The 21,206-nt window shown below is 38.6% G+C and overlaps 1 protein-coding gene across 3 annotated transcripts in view; it reads right to left on the bottom strand.

Annotated features, from left to right (window-relative positions):
* The window catches only part of LOC109042926 (lachesin), a 305,146-nt gene that overhangs the window by 123,866 nt on the left and 160,074 nt on the right, over positions 1 to 21,206 (bottom strand). For all 3 annotated transcript variants that reach the window (XM_072301570.1, XM_072301568.1, XM_072301569.1), the window contains one exon: positions 20,066 to 20,261. In XM_072301570.1, coding sequence (XP_072157671.1) covers positions 20,066 to 20,261 — 196 coding nt within the window. The remainder of the gene's footprint in view (positions 1 to 20,065; positions 20,262 to 21,206) is intronic.

Genomic DNA, 21,206 nt, shown 5'->3' with positions numbered 1-21,206 from the left:
ATACGAATTTTGAAAATTTTAAGGTATGTATGCAAATCCTATCCAAAAATTCGTTCTATTAATGAGATTTTTCTTCGGAATTCTGTATTTTTGTTTGGCAGTAGCAAATTGTTCTTAACCCTTTCAAGAACCCATTTCCAAAAGTATACTTTACTGAATTTTACTCGAAGTTAGCAAAAAAGAACCTTCAGTTATTTTGTTACGTTCGGGTTGCAAGTACAAACTGCACATAAGAGCTGGATTGAAAAGAAAAAAGCATGATAACTAAAATTTAGGATATGTGCTACAATACCATAGCAACATGCTCCCCGAGGGGCCATTGAAATACTACAAATTTATATTGTTTAATATAGAATATAAGTACTGATTACGAGAAATGGAATACTAAGAGTACTGGAGTAATGATTTCTGAGAATTTTGACCATTTATAGCTGCAAATTATTCAAATTTTAAAGATTGAGTTGACAAAACTAATAGGTCAATCATAGGTCTAATCATATTGGGTCAATATGGGCGTCCAGCCTCGGCGCGCAGAGCGGCTATCCTCTGGACAAAGCAAAACCAAAAAGACTTCAGGGTATTAGTTGTATTTTTTGACGTATATAAACCTTGTTGTCGACTGATATTGGCTTTGCAATTTTTTAAATGCATTAGCAGCCTCATGGTCCGCTTACTTTCTCCGTTCTGCATCTGAATAGAGAGAAATCTATGTACTTATCGCAGGACCGAACATCTTGGTCCAACGTTGGACCGTGTTAGTTCATTCTTTTCGACGTTAGTCAAATTGCGACCGAAAATCCCTCAACGGGGAACGTTCCAATGCTCGAAGGGAATCGCAGCGACTCAATGAGACAGCGCAACAACATCCAGCGAAAAGGAACAGCGAGCAGCGGGCCGATTCTCGAATCGTTATCGAATGATCCGATCGATAAATTCCTACCTTGCCAATGCTTCTTATCGATCAAGGTTATTCGATATCGATTCGACAATCGAGCCGCGGGTCGGGACGCCGGAAAAACTCGGGCCGGAGATTAAGAACAGACGAGGGAATATGGCGTGATTTAGTGTCTTTTTCTGACCACAGGAAGCGCTGCCCGGCTCCGGCACGTAAGTTGGACGAAGGCCAGTGTAAGTTTAAAGCTCTTTGTTATCAAAGCTTCCTTTGTCGAGAGATATTTTGCATGAATTGATTCGTGCGACCCGCGCCCCTCCCCTCGGCCTTGGCGATAGCGCTGGATTCGTTTCCCCCGTGAAAAGACCCGTGAAAACTTCGAGACCGCTCTCTCGAAACATCGCCCATTCAGATAGGTGCTCCGCGTCTTCAATATCCACTTCCTTCGGTTTTTCTTCGGCTACCCTTTCTCTGGAGGGGCCAGTTTATTTCTAAACCACCATGTCACTGTCCTCATAGAGAAGCCCTACACGATCCGGGTCGGATGTCTTACCACCCTTAAAGAAATTTCAAAACATTATTTTGTACAAATCATTATTATAGGACTAGCAGCTTATTCCAGAACATGTGTTCAGGGTAGAAAAAGTCGACATACTTCATTCCTATTGATGACATTGAAATAGTTACACTAATGTTCAAGCACGATTCGATGAAACCAATGTTTGATATTTGTTTTAGTTGTTGCCTTTTTTGACAATCATTGCGCAATGCAATACCATATTTAAAAACGCATCAATATCTGCGTAATATTTCCCACCTTAAAAATGCAGTGTGAACTGGTGCAACATGAATTCTATAAGATTTATTTCGTAAAATGTTTACTTCAGCACTTGAATAAGAAGAATCCGGCTTTGAGTTTAAGTTCACTTTATTGCCAGAGCCGACTTTAGACAACTGCTTCCTTGATTCCTCTAACTTTTCAAGCATAAATTGAGAAGATAACTGGAAAAACGCATCTCGCGTGCTGTTACGATATATTTCCATTGGTTTTTATACATTTTTAACATTTTTTTACATTCTTTCATTTTTGACCAGTTCCCAAGTTTTTAGTTCGCTTTGCCTCTCGATATTTTTCTCCATCAAGCATTGTGACAATTCTTTACTGTGATTAACTTGTTTCTGTGTTTCGTTTTAAGTGCTTGCTGAAGATGGGCTAAGCCCGAAATGCATCCAAGCCATTAAACCTTATTCAACAATATGAGTGTTTCGGTATACTTTTTCATCTTTTTCATATAAATTGAGACTCTATTTTAAAATCATTTCCACCTCGTAGAAAGCGTACAACTACGTCACTGGCTTCGATACAGGCACATATTTTACTAATCTTTGCCTTTGAGACTAAATTTGTATTTTCCATTAAAAGTTCCACACTCCTTGTCAGTTGGCCCGATGTGAGTCAGTTAAGTTGGTTCAAATTTTGTTTTATCAGATAATTTTTGTACGTAATTTTTTTCAAATTATTATTTACAAGTATGTGAGACTAGAGATTTCTGAGCTCCGGCCGCTGCTTGCCCCAAAGATCGCTTCGCAGCCAGCAAAATAATTGTCGAAGTCGCCCGTTGGCGGTTACTGAGCAAATAAATTTAATTGAACAACAAATTGATATTTCAAAAAAAAAAACAATAATTACCGCCAAACAATATTCCTAATGACTTCCTCCTTAGTCTAAATTTTGATTCCTTTTGTGATGGCCGACGAGGAGAGAGCTACATACTCTTACCTCTTTGATATAAGCCTTATATGTTCATTTTATTTGTCAGATAAAATGCTTCAGGGCTTATGGAGGAAACAATGAAGACAAAATAGCTGGCAATATTTTAAACCGGCTCCTCACTTTTGAACTAGCCGCAAAATTATCCACGAAGGGGGGCAAAGGCAACGAGGAGGCTTTCACAGCATTAAATGTTTATTCCGCTATTGAAAGTAAGTTATACGTGTCCATGACTAAGTAAAGGCCAATTGTTTTATTACATATTTTAGGCACTGCAGTGTATATATTTCATAATTACATATGGATAGAGAAGACAAATATCTTCTGACAACTGTAGCCCACTGTAAAAAAACTCTGACTTTTAAAATCCCCTCCTTACTCCTGCCCATCGACCGTCTTACGACATTCCATACCCCGTCCAAGGAGCGTCTTAAAGATGATTTCATTGGAGCAGAGAGGATATTTGCACTTCACGTATATTTCAACGTAGAACGATTCGATTTCAACGAGGGTTCCTTGGAAAAAGTAACGACGACTCCTTCAAAACCTGAGACGAAACCAGTTCGAAAATACTCTCAGGGTCTTCCATGCATCGTGCCGTTTTCCAGACCAACTTTAAGGGACGCTCCGCGACGGGATAACTTCTCCGCAAATTCTATGAAACAGCCATCAGCGTGACAGGGACCGGGAAGAAATTTATCGGAGCACGATGAATCGGCGAAGCTGCGCCAGAAAAACCGGCGCCGGGCGCGTTCGAGTCTGAAATCCTTCCTCTTTCATGGAAATCCGCCTTCTGTCCCCGACAGGCTCCTGGCAGCGAACCGAGTTCGAGCGGAGCTTCGATTGGTCGAGAGATCGAATCCCGCGACCGGGTGGAGCGTTGTCTTGAGTCGCGATCGATCGATAGCACCGATCCGATGTATCGACCGACCGGAGCGCGTTTCGGCGGAGGCACCCGGATTAATTTCCAATGCGTCGAAATTAATTGCAATCATCGCCCGGGATGAGCGTGCTCCGAGTGTAGGAAATTATCAGTCGGGAGCTCGTCTTAATCACGGGAATATTTTGAATTTAAATTAACGAAATTAAGTTTTAACGCCGTTGTGTGCCGACTCGGGCGCCTCACACCCCGCCTCCTTCGGCTGCAGTTTCGGAGTCGGGTTTTCGCGGTAAAGGTAAAAATTGGAGCACCGAGAAGAGAATTTGAAGGTGTCTGAAATTTTGTGGATTTTATGATTGAGAGGAAATTACTACGTGCTGCAGTTTCGGAGTCGGGTTTTCGCGGTAAAGGTCAAAATTGGAGCACCAAGTAGAGAATTTGAAGGTTTGAAGGTTATATATTTTTAAACACCGCGCGAATGTTTTAAATGAGGATTTAGACGGACTAGACAACATCCTGTTCCGAGCATTGGAGTCCAAAATTCAACCACATGCATGCAATACGACCACGAATTCCGAATCAGTCAACAACCACTGAAGATGGGAGACGATTGAAGCTCCCGAAACTAGTCTGGCAATTAGACGTAAGCGAATTCGAGTTTTTTAGTTTGATTTTAGCCTTAGTTAGTTAATTTGAAGGTGTCTGAAATTTTGTGGATTTTACGATTGAGAGGAAATTACTGCGTGTACTGGGCATGAAAATGTCCTCGATTCCTAACATGAACAATTAGTAGAGGATATATGACCAAATATTCTAATCTACGAAAATACGTTAGTTTAGATGGGAAAAACGGTGGATTTTCTCACCTTTAATGCTGTTTTCTACAATTTCCCATATCGGTAAAAAAAAAGCGTGAAAAATACGGCGAACGTAGCTCAATACGCAGTCTCCGATTCAGCAATAAAATATTTTCTTGCAAATTCTCCGTTGGCAAGATTGCACGAATCCCATTTCTGTTACACCAGAGATGGCGTTTAAAAAATAGTAATTTCAGCTAATCAAACAAAAAAATGTCAATTAAGCGTAAGCTCCGAAAAATACTGTGCGTAGAAAAACTGGGAAATATCAGACATAAAATAGTGCCCGGTCTCTCAGGCGGTTTGACGCGATTCCCTAAAAATGATTAGGATTATTTCGTCAAGTTTCATACAGAATTTCTGTTTTCCTGGAGGTCATTCCTTCTTAACATTTGACTTCAGATTGTTTTTTATGTCCTTACTTCTGTACATTTTGGGTCAAATTGTTTCCTATGCTGGATATATAACAGGGTAGAATGGATAACATACACAGGATTGCAAGCTTTTGCCACATATGTGTCTCATTGTAGTGAACTTGAGAAATCCTTGTTGAAAACAGATGGAAGCAGGTTCTAAGGAACATGAGTTTCTCTACATTCATAGGCGGATCCAGCAATCCGGTAACAACGGATTTCCTAAATTTAAACCTATGGAAATGTATCGATTCTTGGGGGGGGGGGGGGGCTGGGAGCCCCGACAAGAATCGATTAGTCAGCATAGATTTAAATGGAGGAAATCCGGTGTTGCCAAAATGCTGGATCCGTCTCTGGATATTTAATGTTCTCTCACCTGTTTTCAGCGATTCCATGGTCATTTAACCATTGGAATTATTTATGGCAAAATAATAATAAAGGATCTTGCCTTTTTTGTCACAGTTCAAGCGATCGGGGCGAAAATCAATTCAATATCTAGATAACTTTCTAAAGGCACAAACACTTTCACATCCCTCAAACTTATGTTAGACGGCGTTCAATCAGAGTGTTCCTTGCTGGCGCGTAGTTAAGTAATGTCAATCAGAGTAACAAAAGACACTAATTAATCCGAGGCAAAAGATCTTTTGAGCTTTATGTAGCCTTCTATAGAAAAAAAGAAGGGAACAAGACTCAATGAAGGTCTCACTTTTAATTTACCTCAAGCCTCCGATAACAAAAGCTCCTGGAAAGCTTTTAAAACGTTCTTTTTCCTCTGTTGAAAGTTTAGGAGAGTTGTTGAGGCTGTCAAATTAAGCTGTAATCAACTAAAATCACCACTTGTCTCCAAACTTGTCGATATTCTTTCATTATGGAGAGGAGAGAATTAAAAAAAGGAGCGTGAACGTGGAACGTAGCGTTGGTGGAATGTAAAAACGTTTTCTATGTGACGAAAAGCCAAAACATTTTGATTCTGTGGAAGTTGTCAGTGTCAAAAATAAACGTATCGCGCAATGCAAGATAACCAATTGAAATGTTTGTGAATCACGATTCTTCGGGTACTTCAATCCCATTCATAACGTTGGACCAAGTATTGAACTGAGTGAATTCCGTCCTGGCCCGTAAATGTCTCGTAGCCACGATCCTGGGAGTGGCGAATATTTTAATTAAAAGCTTATTCTTTCATTTTTTTAAATTATACATGAAAATTATTCATACAAATAGTATCTATATTTCTCTGATCACTCGATCTAGGAGATACAAATTGAGGGCGAACTTTCTTGTAGTAGGAGAGAATTCTCCGACACCGAAAAACACCATCCTCCGATAGGAGATACTTAATTTCTTTTTATTGGCATATTTTATGGAACCCCCACCCCCTCAGTATTGCAGAGACAATAAAAAATTAATGTAATTTCTCTCAAATCCTCTGAATAATTCTGAAATTTTTCCTCCACTGCAGGATTTCCTCTCGTTTCATTTATTTAATATCTATTGATGGTAATCAGAAATTTCAATACAATAAATTTCCCTCTACTGCAATCTTCTTGTTTGTTTCGAAATTCTTGAATAACCCAATCGGCAGGGGTCTCGGTCAAATCAGACTAATATCCCTGAAACATCAACTCCTCAAACCAATGGATCAACCGCCAACAATACAGCCCATAACACCTCTGCAGGACCTGATCAGAGATCCTGCCTCATATCTAAATATTACTTGGTTGAGATCGCTTTTATCTGATCATTCCTCACATCCTTCTCAGCCTGTTTTTATTTTTTGGTGATATATCTCCATACCATGAATATTAACCATGTTTTATTTATTTTTTGTTTTTTCCTATGTGTGCGCAGTCCGTTCAAATACAAAGAGGATGGAATTCGTGCTACGGCTTGGCGCGACTGGTGGAAATATTCACGACATTGTGCGCAGGTTTAATGCTTTACCAACAACGGCCACCCCGGTTTCACGTAATTGTGTCCGTGCATTAATGTCGAAATTTAGAACAACATTCTCTGTCAGAAATGTCCCATGATCAGGCCGTTCAAAAGCGATGAATGAGGATCAAGAGGTAACTATTTTGGCTGATTTCGTCGAAAATCCGCGACGGATGATCAACGAAGTGGCCAATCGGCATAAAGCCTCGAATGGGGGAACACAGCTTTTTTTAAAACATCATACACCCTTACAATATATAATGCACGAATAAAACGAGAATGACGTTGACAGGCGCCTCAAATGGTGTGAAACAATGAAGAGGATTATTGCGGCAGATCCGGATTTAGTAAAGAAAATGTGCATTAGTGATGAGTCATATTTCTTCTTAGATGGAGCCGAGACTACCTTAATACTTTATATTATTAGCTATTTTATTCATTTTATTTTATTTTATTTTTTTTTTATTTATTTTTTTTTTTTTTTTTTTTTTTTTTTTTTTTTTTTTTTTTTTTTTTTTTTTTTTATTCTTTCTTTTCTTTCACTCCCTCCCCCCCATACTGATTATCTTCTCTGCATTTGAAAAATTAAATAGCCTAGAATGCATGAAGAAGAGGAAGTTCATTCGTTAGTGGAACGCCCTGTACTGGCCGACTCTGATCAGTTTTATAATACAGTGAGGTCTCATGATGTTACTGTGCTGCAGTTTAATATTCGGTCTCTAAAGAAGAACTGGGATCAGTTTTATGCTACTATTTCTCCAATTTTAGATAAAAATGTAATAATTGTGCTGCAGGAGGTAAATGTGCATGAAAATGTGATTAATACTTATAATATTGAGGGATATCGAAAATACTACATGCTCCGACAAACAAGGAGAGGAGGTGGGATTGTAATATTTGTGCCTAACGGATTTAGATGTGTTGTACTTACAGAAAAAATGAATTTGTTACTAGAATTAATGCATATGAAATTCACATGCATTGACGTTTTAGGAAAGCAATATGAGTTTCATGTGATTGCGGTTTATAGGCCACCAAAATATGCAGGCACAGTCAATTTTATACGTGACTTAGATGAAGCACTTAGTGATTTAAGCCTGAACACTAATGTAATATTTTTAGGTGATGTAAATATAAATACGTTACAAGAAAGTAACCTTGTGAAAGACTATTTAACAACTCTAGCTGCACACAGTCTTGAATCGTGCATTCATGAAGAAACAAGGGTTGAAGTAAGGAAGGACGGAAGGTGCACTCGCTCATGTATTGATCATGTGGCGGTTAGGATGAAATTGGCAAAGGTCTCAGCTGCGATTTTTCAAAGAAAAATATCTGATCATTTTATTGCTGTCTGTTCATTTACTTATGATTTACCAAAGCCACTGATTAGAAATCATGTTCAAAAAACAAATAGGATAGATGTTATTGAGTTGGACAAAAATCTTAAAGAATTTAACTGGGGCTCTTTGCTTACCCTAGGCTGCCCTTGTGAGGTATACGAAAAATTAGTGCAAGTCTTTGAAACTGCATATGAAGCCAGTAAGAGGTCGGGTAATAAAGGAGTATTGCGAAAAAGAAACTTAGACCATAAAGAGTGGATAACAGCAGAGATAATTAAAGACTTAAATTACAGAGATAAGCTTTACAAACGTCATCGGGACTCGCCTAGGAGTGAAATAATAAGAAAAGAATATACTCGTTTCAGAAATAAACTTATTAAAAAAATACAAATGAGAAAAAAAGAATATTATTGTAGTAGAATTTTAGAATGTCAGAAAGACTCAGGCAAGGTCTGGAAGGAGATTAATAAGCTTTTGGGAAGAAAAGACGAGGTATCCGTGGACGAGTTTGTTTTTAAGAATTTCCCGCCAAATAAAACAGAGAAAGAGCTATGTGACGAATTTGTACACTGCTTTGAGGAAGGCGTTCAAAATGCAAGGCATGACTGTGGTCATAGATTTTTACCAAAGGAAAAAGTATTTGGTCGGTATGAGCATTCGGGACTGTTAGAGGAGTTTTGTCCAACGACAGCATCAGAAATTTCTGACATAATTTCAAATTTTGAGGTAAAAAAATCCCCAGGTATAGATAATATCAGAATTTGTGACTTACAGAGGCTCAAAGACGTATTCAGTCCAGTTATAGCACATCTCATTAATTTAATTTTTAAAACGGGTGTGGTGCCTGATAATATGAAAATCGCAGTAGTTAGGCCTGTGTATAAGAGAAAAGGTGAAAAAGATAATTGCTCTAATTACCGTCCTATCTCATTGTTACCGGTAATAGAAAAAATTATGGAGAAAGTGGTAATGAAGCAATTATCTCGTTTTGTTCGAGAAAATGACGTTATCGATAAAAAACAATATGGCTTTCAACGTGGTAAAAGTGCTGATATGCTGCTGGAAGACTTTGGCAATTTCGTTAATTCCAGTCTTAACAAAAAAATGCATGTTCTTCTACTATTCGCAGACTTTGAAAAAGCATTTGATGTCATTAATCATAAAACGTTAATACAAATTCTGGAAACTGTTGGCATCAGAGGGCAGGCGTTGGTTTTTTTCGAGAGCTATTTAAGAAACAGAAAAATGACGGTAAGGCTAGGCTCGTCCTTCAGTGTACTGGTCAGCTTGTTAAGTGGAGTGCCGCAGGGAAGTATCTTGGGGCCGCTTCTCTTCATTCTATATGTTAATAATATAAGCTCAAACTTCCAGTTTTCAAACCATTTTATGTTTGCAGATGATCTAAGTGTTGCAATGGCGCATGAGCAATTATGTGCGGCAAGAATAATGTTACAAAAAGATTTCAATGTTTTGCAAAAGTGGATTCATGACGTAGGAATATCTTTGAGTAGACAGAAAACAAAGTTAATGCACGTTCGAGCCAAAAACAAAAAAACTGAAAAATTGAGGATAGTGTTTCATGATCACGCTTGTTTACAATCAGGGAGTGAAGGCAGTTGTGATTGTAACGCTGTTGTTGAGCAAGTAGATTTTTATAAATACTTAGGGGTAATTATAGATACATTGTTCTCGTGGAATAAGCAGGGAGAATATTTGAATGGCAGATTAAGATCAGCGTTATTTGGCATTGCAACGGTTAAAAAATACCTCCCGGCCAACTTGCTAAGGGTGGTCTATTTCGCGTTATTTGACTCGCTGTTGCGTTATGGTTTAACGGCATGGGGTTTGGTGACCAGTAGAGTCCTAGAAAATATAAGAAAAGTACAAGATCGAGCAGTGAGAGTGGTAACAGGGAAAGACGTGACAGATCCAATGCAAAGAGAGGAAGGATATAAATTGTTGGGAGCCTACCCTGTGGATTTTCTGCTTAATTATAAATTAGTTGTGTTAAATTACGAGTCTTCTTTTTATTTTGATGAATTTGTTCCTCGAATTAGGCCAACGTCCTGCGCAAACTCACTTTTATTCAAGGTGCCAAGAACTAATAATAACTACGGAGACAGGACAATTCGGGTGCAGATACCATCGCTGTTAAATAATTTACCGGTTGTTTTTCGGGAATATCCAAAAATGAGCACTGCCATGGTTAAGAAGGAGCTAGAGAGAATTTTGGAAGAGTCTGAGTGGTTGGATGAGCATGGTAGGCAGTGTTTCGTTTTTGGATAATTTTCCACTCCTGTAGCACGCTTCTATATTTTATAATTGGGCTGCGTTTTGCAATTTGGAACTGTAAATTCTGGCTCATTTGAAAAAGCATTTATGTGCATAGGGAAACTTATGGCGCATACGTTGTTTTTAAACCGGGCCAGAATTTGCAGTTCCAAATTGCAATATGCAGTCCAATTACTGTTTTTTTTTTTTTTTTTTTTTTTTTTTTTTTTTAGTCACTGATTTTGTGTACTTTATTAATGTTATATTATAACTACATCGGATTTTAAGATTTATCTATTAATGTATCTACTAATATCTAATTTATATATTTATTCAGTGTTAATAAATGCCACATGTTGTGGCTACAATACTTGTCAAAAAATACCCCCCTTAAATTTTCACATTAATATAATATAGTTTATAAAAGATTATAGGGTAAGATTATAGTAATATCTCGTATCTATTTCTCTATTAATTTATCTATTAATTAATCTTATATTATTATTATATTTATTTTATATTATTTATCTTTCCTTTGTTTCCTTTGTTCTTTCATTTCCTTTGTTATTTTATTCATCATGTTAATTGTGTTTTAAAATTTAGTAATTGTATTGTTTCAAATTCTTTATTAATTGTATTTAAGATATTTATATTCATGTATTCATTTTTTTTTTTTTTTTTTTTTTTTCTTTTTCTTTTTCTTTCATTCTTTTATTTTTTTTTATATATATATATATAATTGCGTCTTTTTTCGGTTTTCATTTGGGTCTATTTCTGTTTTTAATTTAAGTCGATGTTCATGTTATTTATTTATTTATTTTATTTTTTTTTAATTTATTTATTTCTTCTTCCTTTTTTTTTTTTTTTTTTTTTTTTTTTTTTTTTTTTTTTTTTTTTTTTTTTTTTTTTTTTTTTTCCCCTTTTTTTTTTTTTTTTTTTTTTTTTTTTTTTTTTTTTTCTCTCTTTTTTCTACAATTATTTGTTAAATTTACTTTAAGTCTGATCCGGCAGTTTAATTGGGCATCCCAATTTGCCGGGCAGAACAATGTTGTTTTTATTTTATGTTTGAATTTTTTGAATAAAAATATCTATCTATCTATCTATCTATCTATTAAACACAAATTTCGGTATTGGGCAACAGATAATCCCCCGGAGAGTCCCAAAAGCGCAAATGCACAGAAATTTCAGCGGAAAAGCGCAAAAAAGACGTTTGCGCTTGTGAGTTTCTCTCATTTGGGCAAATGAGATCCCAAAATTTGCGCAAACTTACCCATTCCCGGAGATTAGGAGTCATATTGAGAGAAATTCGGCATGACTTCACTTATATTCTACACTTCCCAAAGTGCGTTGGGTTAAAATACCAAGCGAGATGCATTTAAAATTTTTACTATTTAGTTTTACTTTCTTGAAGTTCCTAAATTTTGCAGTTTTAAAGTTTCACATATTTTGAGGGCATTTCCTGTTTCCCAGATATTTCCTGGGGGTAAATCCCCACGTGGGTAGAGAAAGTCACACACAGTTCCCCGAAAAACTGAATGTGTGGTGTGGGATCTTTGGGGATAATATGGTTGGTCCATTTTTGATTGGTGGCAATCTCAATGGTCCACTTTACCTTAATATGCTCGAGGAGGCCGTCAATCCAAAATAAATTGAGATTGCTGAAGATTCGGGGTATGATTTTGATCCCTGGTATTAACAGGATAGTGCCCCGTACCAAGTTCCGTCTTGTTTTGAAGCTCATAAAAAATTAGACCATTTGACACTAATCGTAACTTTCTTTTTGTTGAGGAACGTATTTCTTTGAACAACGGGGAAGAAGAGCGGTGACTGCATAGCGACCTTTAATACACACTGAAAAAAAAAGTAGCATGATAATTCTTGAATTTGCCGCCAGGAATACTCTTTATCTTGCTTTAAGCTGACTTTTTCTTGATTCAAGAAAACTAATGCTTAGGTTAAGCAAAAAAGTAGCGTATATTAACCAGCAAAATTCTTGATTTAAGAAGAAATACTTCTTGGCGGCAAATTTAAGATTCTTTTTTTTCCAGTGCACCTGCGAAAGATTATCGAATTATTGGATTTATCGAATACTGCTACGACAAAATAAATGCACCGCAACATGAACCTTACAGTAGTGAACTTTCTTTAAGTCCGATAAACAAACCTAGAATCTTCAACAACACTTCAACAGGGGCGGTCGTGCGAGCCGACAACTTCAGCGAAGTCATGCGATTTCCAAGATTCTCGGGGGGAAAAAGTTATTTGTTTCCGCGCCATGAATGGGCGGCTCCCTCGGTTTTGGCGACTTGATGCCCTCTTCAAAGGCATGAGAATAACTTCAGAGTCGTCATATTTGACTGGAAACTCCACCATCTACGATCTGCTTCCTCATGGGCCGTTGGATTAGTTTTGAAACGTGTTGTTATTGTGATAAAGATCTCCGCTGCTGCATCTTCAGGCGAGAAATCGGTCGGAGGAAAAGCACAGGGTGGTTTAAGATAAAATGCAAGCATCTCAAGCGTGAAATATTACGGCAACTGACTGACTTCACGCGTGAAATAATAGTCGAATTGTTATCGATAATCTAAATTTTTATACATTTAGTACATTTAAAGTACCAACTTTTAACTCTTCCATCTATTTTTATTCTAGACAGCCTAAAATTTGCCATTGACACCGGTTTGATTAGTAAGGATATGATAAAGAACATAAGAAACCCTGTCATTAATTATGAAATTGTTCGCTTGAAGGTTGCTGAACAGTCTGTGTTTCATACTGCCATCAGACTGTTCAACAACCTTCCGTTGAACTTGAGAAAAATCTCTTCAGAACTGGAAAGTAAGAGAGTTGGTCTAGAAGCCTAACTAATTGGCAAGGCTTTCTACTCCTTAAGTGATTTTTTAAATGATAGTTAACTGTAATTTTCTGTCCCTTTTATTTTATTTTGTAAATTTTTGTAATACTCTCAAATTCTTCCCTATGGTCTTTAATGTACCTAAATTATATTAGTGTGTAAATTTAAGGGGGATTTTCTTGACAAGTATTGTGAGCCGCAACATGTGGCATTTATATGTGCTAATGTAAAATAAAATAAAAAATAAAATAATACCCCCTCCCACCGATGATTGCCTACTTAAGAGCTCTCATCCAAGATCATCATGAATTCTTTATGACAAACTTTTTCCCTGCCACCTTGAGTCCCAAACAACATTTCGTGATTCACTATCCCGAAATTATTCTGTACTTTGGGCCTCCAGTAATCTTTTAGTCCATTCGGTTTGAAGGAGGACATCAAGTTCGGAAAAATACAGGCCAGGAAATTGGAAATTTCATTAAGCTGCCCAAAACTTTACCTGAAAGACATCAGCAGTGCATGGATTTTGAATGGAGTGATAATGATAAGATCTTGGAGACGACCTTTGACACTGGCAAAGGTACTGTGATAGCCGTAAATGATTATCTTTTCGGCAAAGAGGTGAGTGTGTACTTTAAACTGAACTCAAATGAGAATATAATTGTAGTACCGTGGACACACTGAAAAAAAAAGTAGCTTGGATCAAGCATGATAATTCTTGAATTTGCCGCCAAGAATTTTCTTTATCTTGCTTTAAGCTGACCTTTTCTTGATTGCAGAAAAATAATGCTTGGGTTAAGCAAAAAAGTAGCTTATATTAGCCAGCAAAATTCTTGATTTAAGAAGAAATATTTTTTGGCGGCAAATTTAAGATTCTTTTTTTTCCAGTGTAAAGTTTGCAAAAAAAATTGAAAGTCAATTTCTACATATTTTTGCATATATCATTATTGAGTTACCGAGTTGGTGTGTTTTCGTTCTCACTGATTCAATTGTAAATTATTTTATGGAAAATCCGGGAAATACAGAGCGGCAACCACGCTGAGCGCGCGGAACGGTGGAGGTGTATTTCTTTGAAGCTCTGAAGGCAAGGGCAAAAAATGCCGACTTAGTAAACATGCAGCTTTAGGTTCAATGATGTGAACATTAGTAGCGGTAACAGGTGGTCTATTTCATGCGGAGCGCAAGCGGAAGCTATCTCAATTTCCCGATAAACTCGTTTCAGGCATTTCCGACATTCCGCCGCAATAAATCACCGCTATTATTTCGGCTAGTTAACCTCCTGCGGCGCCCTCTCCTTCGCCCTCTTTGTTTTACATATTCCTCCCCTTCAACTCGCCAATAAGTAGATTAAAACAACTCCCGATGGATCCGCTGCGAGCTTTCACTCGAGCAAGAGGGAGAGTTATTTCTGATTAAAAACTGCTCAAAAATCATAATAATTGCGTCGTAAGGTTGTAAAATTTACTCCTCAAGTTTAAGAATCTACCAATTTTGAAGATTCCCGCTTCAAAAAGTATACATTAACAAACACATTGTGGCATCTACCACCTTTACCGCCCGCAACTGCTTTTGTCGGCAGCAATATTTGCCCGAATCTTAGAATCAGAGTTCCAAGTAGTTATGGGAGTCTAGCATCGTTATTAATAGTTATTTGCCTCTTTTGCACTCTTTTTCCTGTCTGTTCTGTTATTGTTTAGTCTTTTTTATTTTGTTTCGTTTGTACCTTGCTTTTTATTTTTACTTCTCTTCCCGACCATTTCTCTTACCGCTTTCCAACCGCGCAAGCGCAATACCAAAAACGACGTCTAAGCGTTATTCTGCCGTCCACAGCAAAACGCCGTAAATCCAATCAACGCTTTTCATTTTTCTTCTGCATATACTGTAATATTACGAGAAAACCAGATCATCGAGATGCTACATTTTGAACATTGGAATTATCAGGAGTATGCTACACTTCTTTTTGGAATTAAGAAGGATAGATGGACCGCGTTAAACAGAAAGGAACCAAGCCACATCAGCTATTGTCAAATTAAATTGGGCAATTTAATTTTTTACAAGAAAACGGTTGTGCGGATTTTAATGCAAATTCAAGTGAAAATTCTCCGTGGTAAGAAGCAAATTCCTTAAAATTTTCAAAGAAATCCGAACATACGTTCTCTCGAAAAAAATTTAGTTTCCCAGTTAAACTTGGCAATAACTGATGTGCCTTGGTTCCTTTCTGTTAAATTCGGTCCAAATGGTCATTAGTTTTTCGGAAATGAAACATTATTTTAGTAACAGAACTGAAAACATCTAGAGTGGAGTTACGGCGTTTTTTCAGAGGTTCTTCTTAGGAAGTGCAAAGCTTACGAGAGATGCTGAAACCATAGGTGACTATTTGGTCAGTGCCATCCTCCTCCGATTTATAATTACTTCAAGGCACCGACAAATACTTATAGAAGTTCGATGTACCGATGATATGTAATGACTTGCGAGCATTTTAGGCTCGATGGCACGGGCGCGTGACTGTATGCCAACTGATTTTTCGGCACTCCAACTTGATTTGTTTGCGAACTCTCGCTTATTCGTCATTAGCGATGAGCAAAATGAATCAAGTGTTTCATCATTAGAGCTCACTCTGGCTGCGCATCGGAGTGCGAAAATGCCGTGGAACCGGTGCTGTTGCAATATTTGCACTTTCATACGTGGGGAGGAGATCCGCATACACGAGGAAAACATGAAAAACGTGAATACATGAATGTACTACACACTCAGAGGAGCGTGTAGTAAACTCCGTGATATTGGTTGGGTTTCGATCGCACAAGCAATTAAATTAACTTTGTGACAATGCGTCGAGTATCACAAAATATGAAGGCGCTCCAATCCGAAGGTGTACTTTTGGGCGACATAACCCCTAAAAAAGTTCACAAAGCCGATGCGTAGTGTTGCGATTTATCGAGAAAACATGTGAATAGCTTGCAAATTTCCAGCGATTGCGAATTGCTTACAACATACTACAGAAAACTCTAAAACAGCATACACTGGAAAAAAAACACATCGGATCTCGAGTCCGGACTCTTAAAAACATCGACAAGAAAAAATACTCTTGATTCAATCGGATTTTTGCTTAAATCAAGAACCAAAAGCCTCTTAATTTGAGCGGATTTCCTTTTGATTTAAGCAAAAATCTGATTGAATCAAGAGTATTTTTTCTTGTCAATGTTTTCAAGGGTCTGAACTCAAGATCCAATGTGTTTTTTTTTTTTCCAGTGTACAGTGTTCACTGTTCGCATCGTTTCGTAATTCAATCGACCGGATAAATCGGGGAAAATAAACAAAAGATTTTCAAGTGTGTGGGTATTCACTGTGTGTGTGTTATTTTTTGAACTAGATTCTGGGGTATCAAAGAGCGAGGGAGTATTTGGCAACGCACACGGTGGGCCCAACTCTTTCGCATCGGGATTGCCGTCAATTAGGGTCGGGAGGCCCGGGCAAAAGCCACCGTCACTCAATGTGGAGAGCACTCGACAAGTGCACTTATTCGAATGGCACTTGACTCCCTTGTCGAACAACTCGTTAAACTACGAGCGGTCTTCCCGGCTCCCGCGGCCCGCAGTCAGCTCGCGGCATCACGCTTCAAATTAACGCCTCCGCGTCGTCATAGACCGAACCCACATGTGTCCGAAAACCTGACAGATTTGGGTTGGAAGCAATACGTGCTTATACGGGGTTTTCGAAAAGCCCGCCCTCCCGCAAACCATAACTTTCGAACGATTAGATGGACCGCGTTAAGCGGAAAGGAACCAAGTCACGTCAGCTCTTGCCATGTTTAAGTGAACAATTTAATTTTTTACATGAGAACAGTTGTGCGGATTAAAAAGCAAATTTTAGTGTAATTTCTGCATCAGGGTGTCTACTAAAGTAGGCTGGCCAAATATCAGTACTTTTGCAGTAATTTTTCAGTACATTCCAAGGAAATTCAGTACCTTCTTAACAGAAAAATTCATTACTGTTCCAGTACCTCCAATTGACGAAATTCGAAGAATTTCAAAGATTTGAATTTCGCGCTTAAAATGCCACAAAAAGGAAAAAAATTCCGGACCTTTTTGAGGAATTTCCGCACTTTTTCAGGACTTCCGTACTTGTAGACACCCTGCTGCGCAGTACGAGGAAAATTCCTTAAAATCTTTAAAGGAATCCGCACAAACGTTCTCTTGCAAAAAAGTAGATTGCCAGTTAAATTTGGAAATCGCTGATGTGGAATGATTCCTTTCAGCTCAACGCAGTTCAAATAATCCAGCGGAACCTCCGTTTCGTCATACATCGTTAGGAGAGGAATGCAGTAATACCATTTGGGCGCGAATTGGAAGTCTCCTAGGCTATCACCGTTTCAAAATGCCAGTCGATCGAAGTTATGAAAATTTCAAATTCATCGAGGTGCTGATTTAGGTTCGCGGTAGAAAAAAACTGTAGCTTTTCGCAAAAAATGAATTTCTTCTACGAAAGACGCATCACCCGATGGAGGTAGTCAAAAGTATTGTGTGAAAAAATTCAGGCACAGTCAAACATTGAGAGCCCACATCAGAATCCACACGAATGAGAAACCCTATCAGAGGGTATACAGGGTTCTTCAAAAGTCACGGAGCACTGGCCATGAGGGGGGTGGCCATTCGAAGTTTTTGAGTTGCCCCCCCCCCCCCCCCCCCCCCCCGGCCCGAGGGAATCAAAAACTGGAAAGGGAAGTTGCCGAGTTGGCTCCCGTCCATTTTTAGGTGGGTCGAGTTGGCTCCCGTTTGAAAAAGGGGGTCCCCTCCCCTATGGGTCGAGTTGGCTCCCGTTTGAAAATTGGTCTTTTTTGGTGGGTCGAGTTGGCACGTAAGCGTGCGTTTATTTACGCTTAACGAGAGGTGCGCGTTCTTCACTTCATTGAGGGGGAAGATAACAGACTCGATGCCGGGAACTACGATGCTATTCTCCTATCAAAAATAATCTTCGCCTTCAACTGCACGCATTATCTAGTACGCACCCCTCCCTCCATCAGGTGTCAACAACATTGCGTGAGACGTGAATTAAGAGTAAGTCGCCAGTATTTCGACTGCGGTCCAGGCCGAAAGAAAACGACCGCTCAGTGTTTCCTTTTTTGTGCGTGTTTTCTCTTTTGTTCAGTTTTCATAAGAAATTAGCGGGAGATGTAGAGCGACAACAAACAAAATAAAATTAAAAAAAAAACTTTTTAAACACGCCCTTTGAGTACGCTACACTCTTTGGCCAGTCCTAAGCCTGGATTAAGTGTGTGTTTTTTTTTTTAATTTTATACTTTTTTCCATCGAAAAAATTCCAAGTTTTTTTCTCCATTGAAAATAATCAGTTGCTTTTCAAAGTGACAACGTCCAGTGCCGAATACCTAATCATTGTTTGGGCGTGAGTGTTACTGCTGATAACTGATTTCTCCTCAGCACTCTTAATTTCTCAGACTTATCTCATGCATTTCGCACCTAGTGTCGCCGCTTTACGCGCGGCGCGTCGCACACGCCACTCATTTCAAACGGGAGCCAACTCGACCCTTAGGGGAGGGGACCCTTTTTCTAACGGGAGCCAACTCGACCCTTAGGGGAGGGGACCCTTTTTCAAACGGGAGCCGATTCGGACGTTTGGGAGCCAACTCGGGTACGGTCCCTGGAAAGAACCTAAAAAAGTTTCCCCCTCGATATGAGGAGAAACGTCTTACACCACAAGACGATATCATAATTAGAACTAATGTTATGGCCAGTGGTGCGTTACTGCGTACTTTTGAATAACCCTATATATTTTAGTAGATATAGGATTTAGTAGGAAGTAGATTTAGGGTAAATTTTGTAGATTTTCCGGTAGTGCTTCAACATCTTCTTGGTGATTGAGGAGATCCGTTGTTTCCTCGCATGCCGGGAAGATACCTCAAGCGAGAATAATCCAATTCCTCCGAACGATAAGAGCGTGCGGCGCAGTTTCCGAACATGTAGCAACAGTGCCATACACACCTCAATTGGAACATGTGTGTAAGCGGACCGACTCGCTTCAGATTTCAGCCCGACATTCTTGGAGATTAGCACGTAGAAAGTCATCTTCCTCAGGAGTTTGTGAGGAACGTCACATCAATAAATCTCGAAATTCAGCCGGCCCCGAATTTCTAAGTATCCCGTACGTGGTCCTTTACCTGCTGAAAATTGCCTTGTCCTTATTTGCCTTGAATTGCCTTAGAAGAAATTCTGGCGTCCCAACAGATTTCTTGTTGCACTAGAAGAAAAAACCACATTGGATCTAGAGTCCAGACTCTTGAAAACATTGACAAGAAAAAATACTCTCGATTCAATCAGATTTTTGCTTAAATCAAAAGGAAATCCGCTCAAATTAAGAGGCTTGGTTCTTGATTTAAGCAAAAATCCGATTCAATCATGAGTGTTTTTTCTTGTCGATGTTTTTAAGAGTCTGGAATCTGGATCCAATGTGTTTTTTTTCCAGTGTGGGATGATAGGAGGATCCATTGAACTACATTTTGCAATTTGGAACTATAAACTCTAGCCCAGTTTAAAAACAACGTATGTGCCATTAGTTTTCCTTTGCACATAAGTGTTTTTCCAGAAGAGCCAGAATTTATAGTTCCAAATTGCAAAATGTAGTCCCATTGGGACAACGTGCGGATTCCGGTTGTCTAAAATAGAGATCCGGCGAGGAAGTTAGGACCGGGACGATCGTATAAGTGTCCTCACAATTTTTCTTGGACGGAGCCGAGATGGAATTTTAATGCAAAGTAAATAAGAGGAAGAAAATTTAAAAGAGGTGAGACGTAATTTTGACGGGATATAATTGACGTGAAAAGTGAAGGAGTGCGGCACTTACATTTATGTATTTTCATGTCGGAGGAGTCCTTGATGGAGATTTCGTCTCCGTGCTCCCGCTTCCATGTGATAGTGGGTTTCGGGAAGCCCTTGGCCTTGCATGTGAGCCAGACGTTCCCGCCTTCGTTGACGTTCTGGTCGCTGGACGTGCCGTCGTCCACTATATCCGGTGGAACCACCACGTTCAGATACGCCATCTACAACAAAGCACGAGAGTCAGGAAAACCTCTACATGCTCCGGGTGAAGTATACAAATTTCATAAAAATCACTGATTAGCTGCCAAGAAAGAAATAAGTAAAACGTCCTTGAAGCCTTTGAAATGCTACAATACCTTCATAGTTTAAAGTAATCATTGTTGCAGTTTCACAATTAGCACAATAATTCGAAATTATTTTATGCTGAAAGTACAAAAAAAAATGCGTAATTTTTATGCAGAAACTGATGGAAAAACTGAGGTCTCCGATAGCTTCTTTTACGCTGTCTCGGTAAAAAATACGGACTTCGTGGTGCAATGAAAACCAGGTTTCATTGCACATATTCATTGCATATCATTGCACATTTTTCTTACTTTTTCACATCAGATATTATTTCTACTCTTGTTTTCTTCTATATTTTCCGATGGAAATTATCATATTTTAGTGATTTGATGATACACGCATATATCTACGATTGGAATGTTTTCTTTTCGATGGGTGTCTTGAATATATTACTGTATTTTGTCTTCTCTTTCTCTTTTGAATCCTCGCGGCTTCCTTCGCTTTTTACGAGGAGTATATTACGGTCGTCCTCGCACCTCGCCAATGTTGGCAGTCTCTAGTTTGCTGTCCAAGTAATCGACGGACGACACCGAGATCATAGTTTGTAACTGATGACTTAATGATACGCGTTTCATTTTCGAGTTGTAACACTGTATGCCTGTATGTTGGGCTGTGACCGAGTGCGTCGCAAAGTTTGTTTTTGTTAAGAATTACAGTCATAGGTCAGCCCTCCGATAAAACCTGACAAGTGAATTTTAAAGCGAATTGCGTGATATTTCTTGTTTTCTCAACAACAGGGTTTTATGAAGATGTAATTTTAACAATACTGCGTTGAGTGTCGAGTCTGCCTCCGCTCCGCGATGGAAGCATTAGTTATTGAAAAA

This window comes from Bemisia tabaci, chromosome 6 (assembly GCF_918797505.1).
Source record: "Bemisia tabaci chromosome 6, PGI_BMITA_v3".
Taxonomy (NCBI): Eukaryota; Metazoa; Arthropoda; class Insecta; order Hemiptera; family Aleyrodidae; genus Bemisia; species Bemisia tabaci.
Note: the sequence above shows the minus strand (reverse complement) of the source record. Positions and strands in the feature narration are given on the sequence as shown.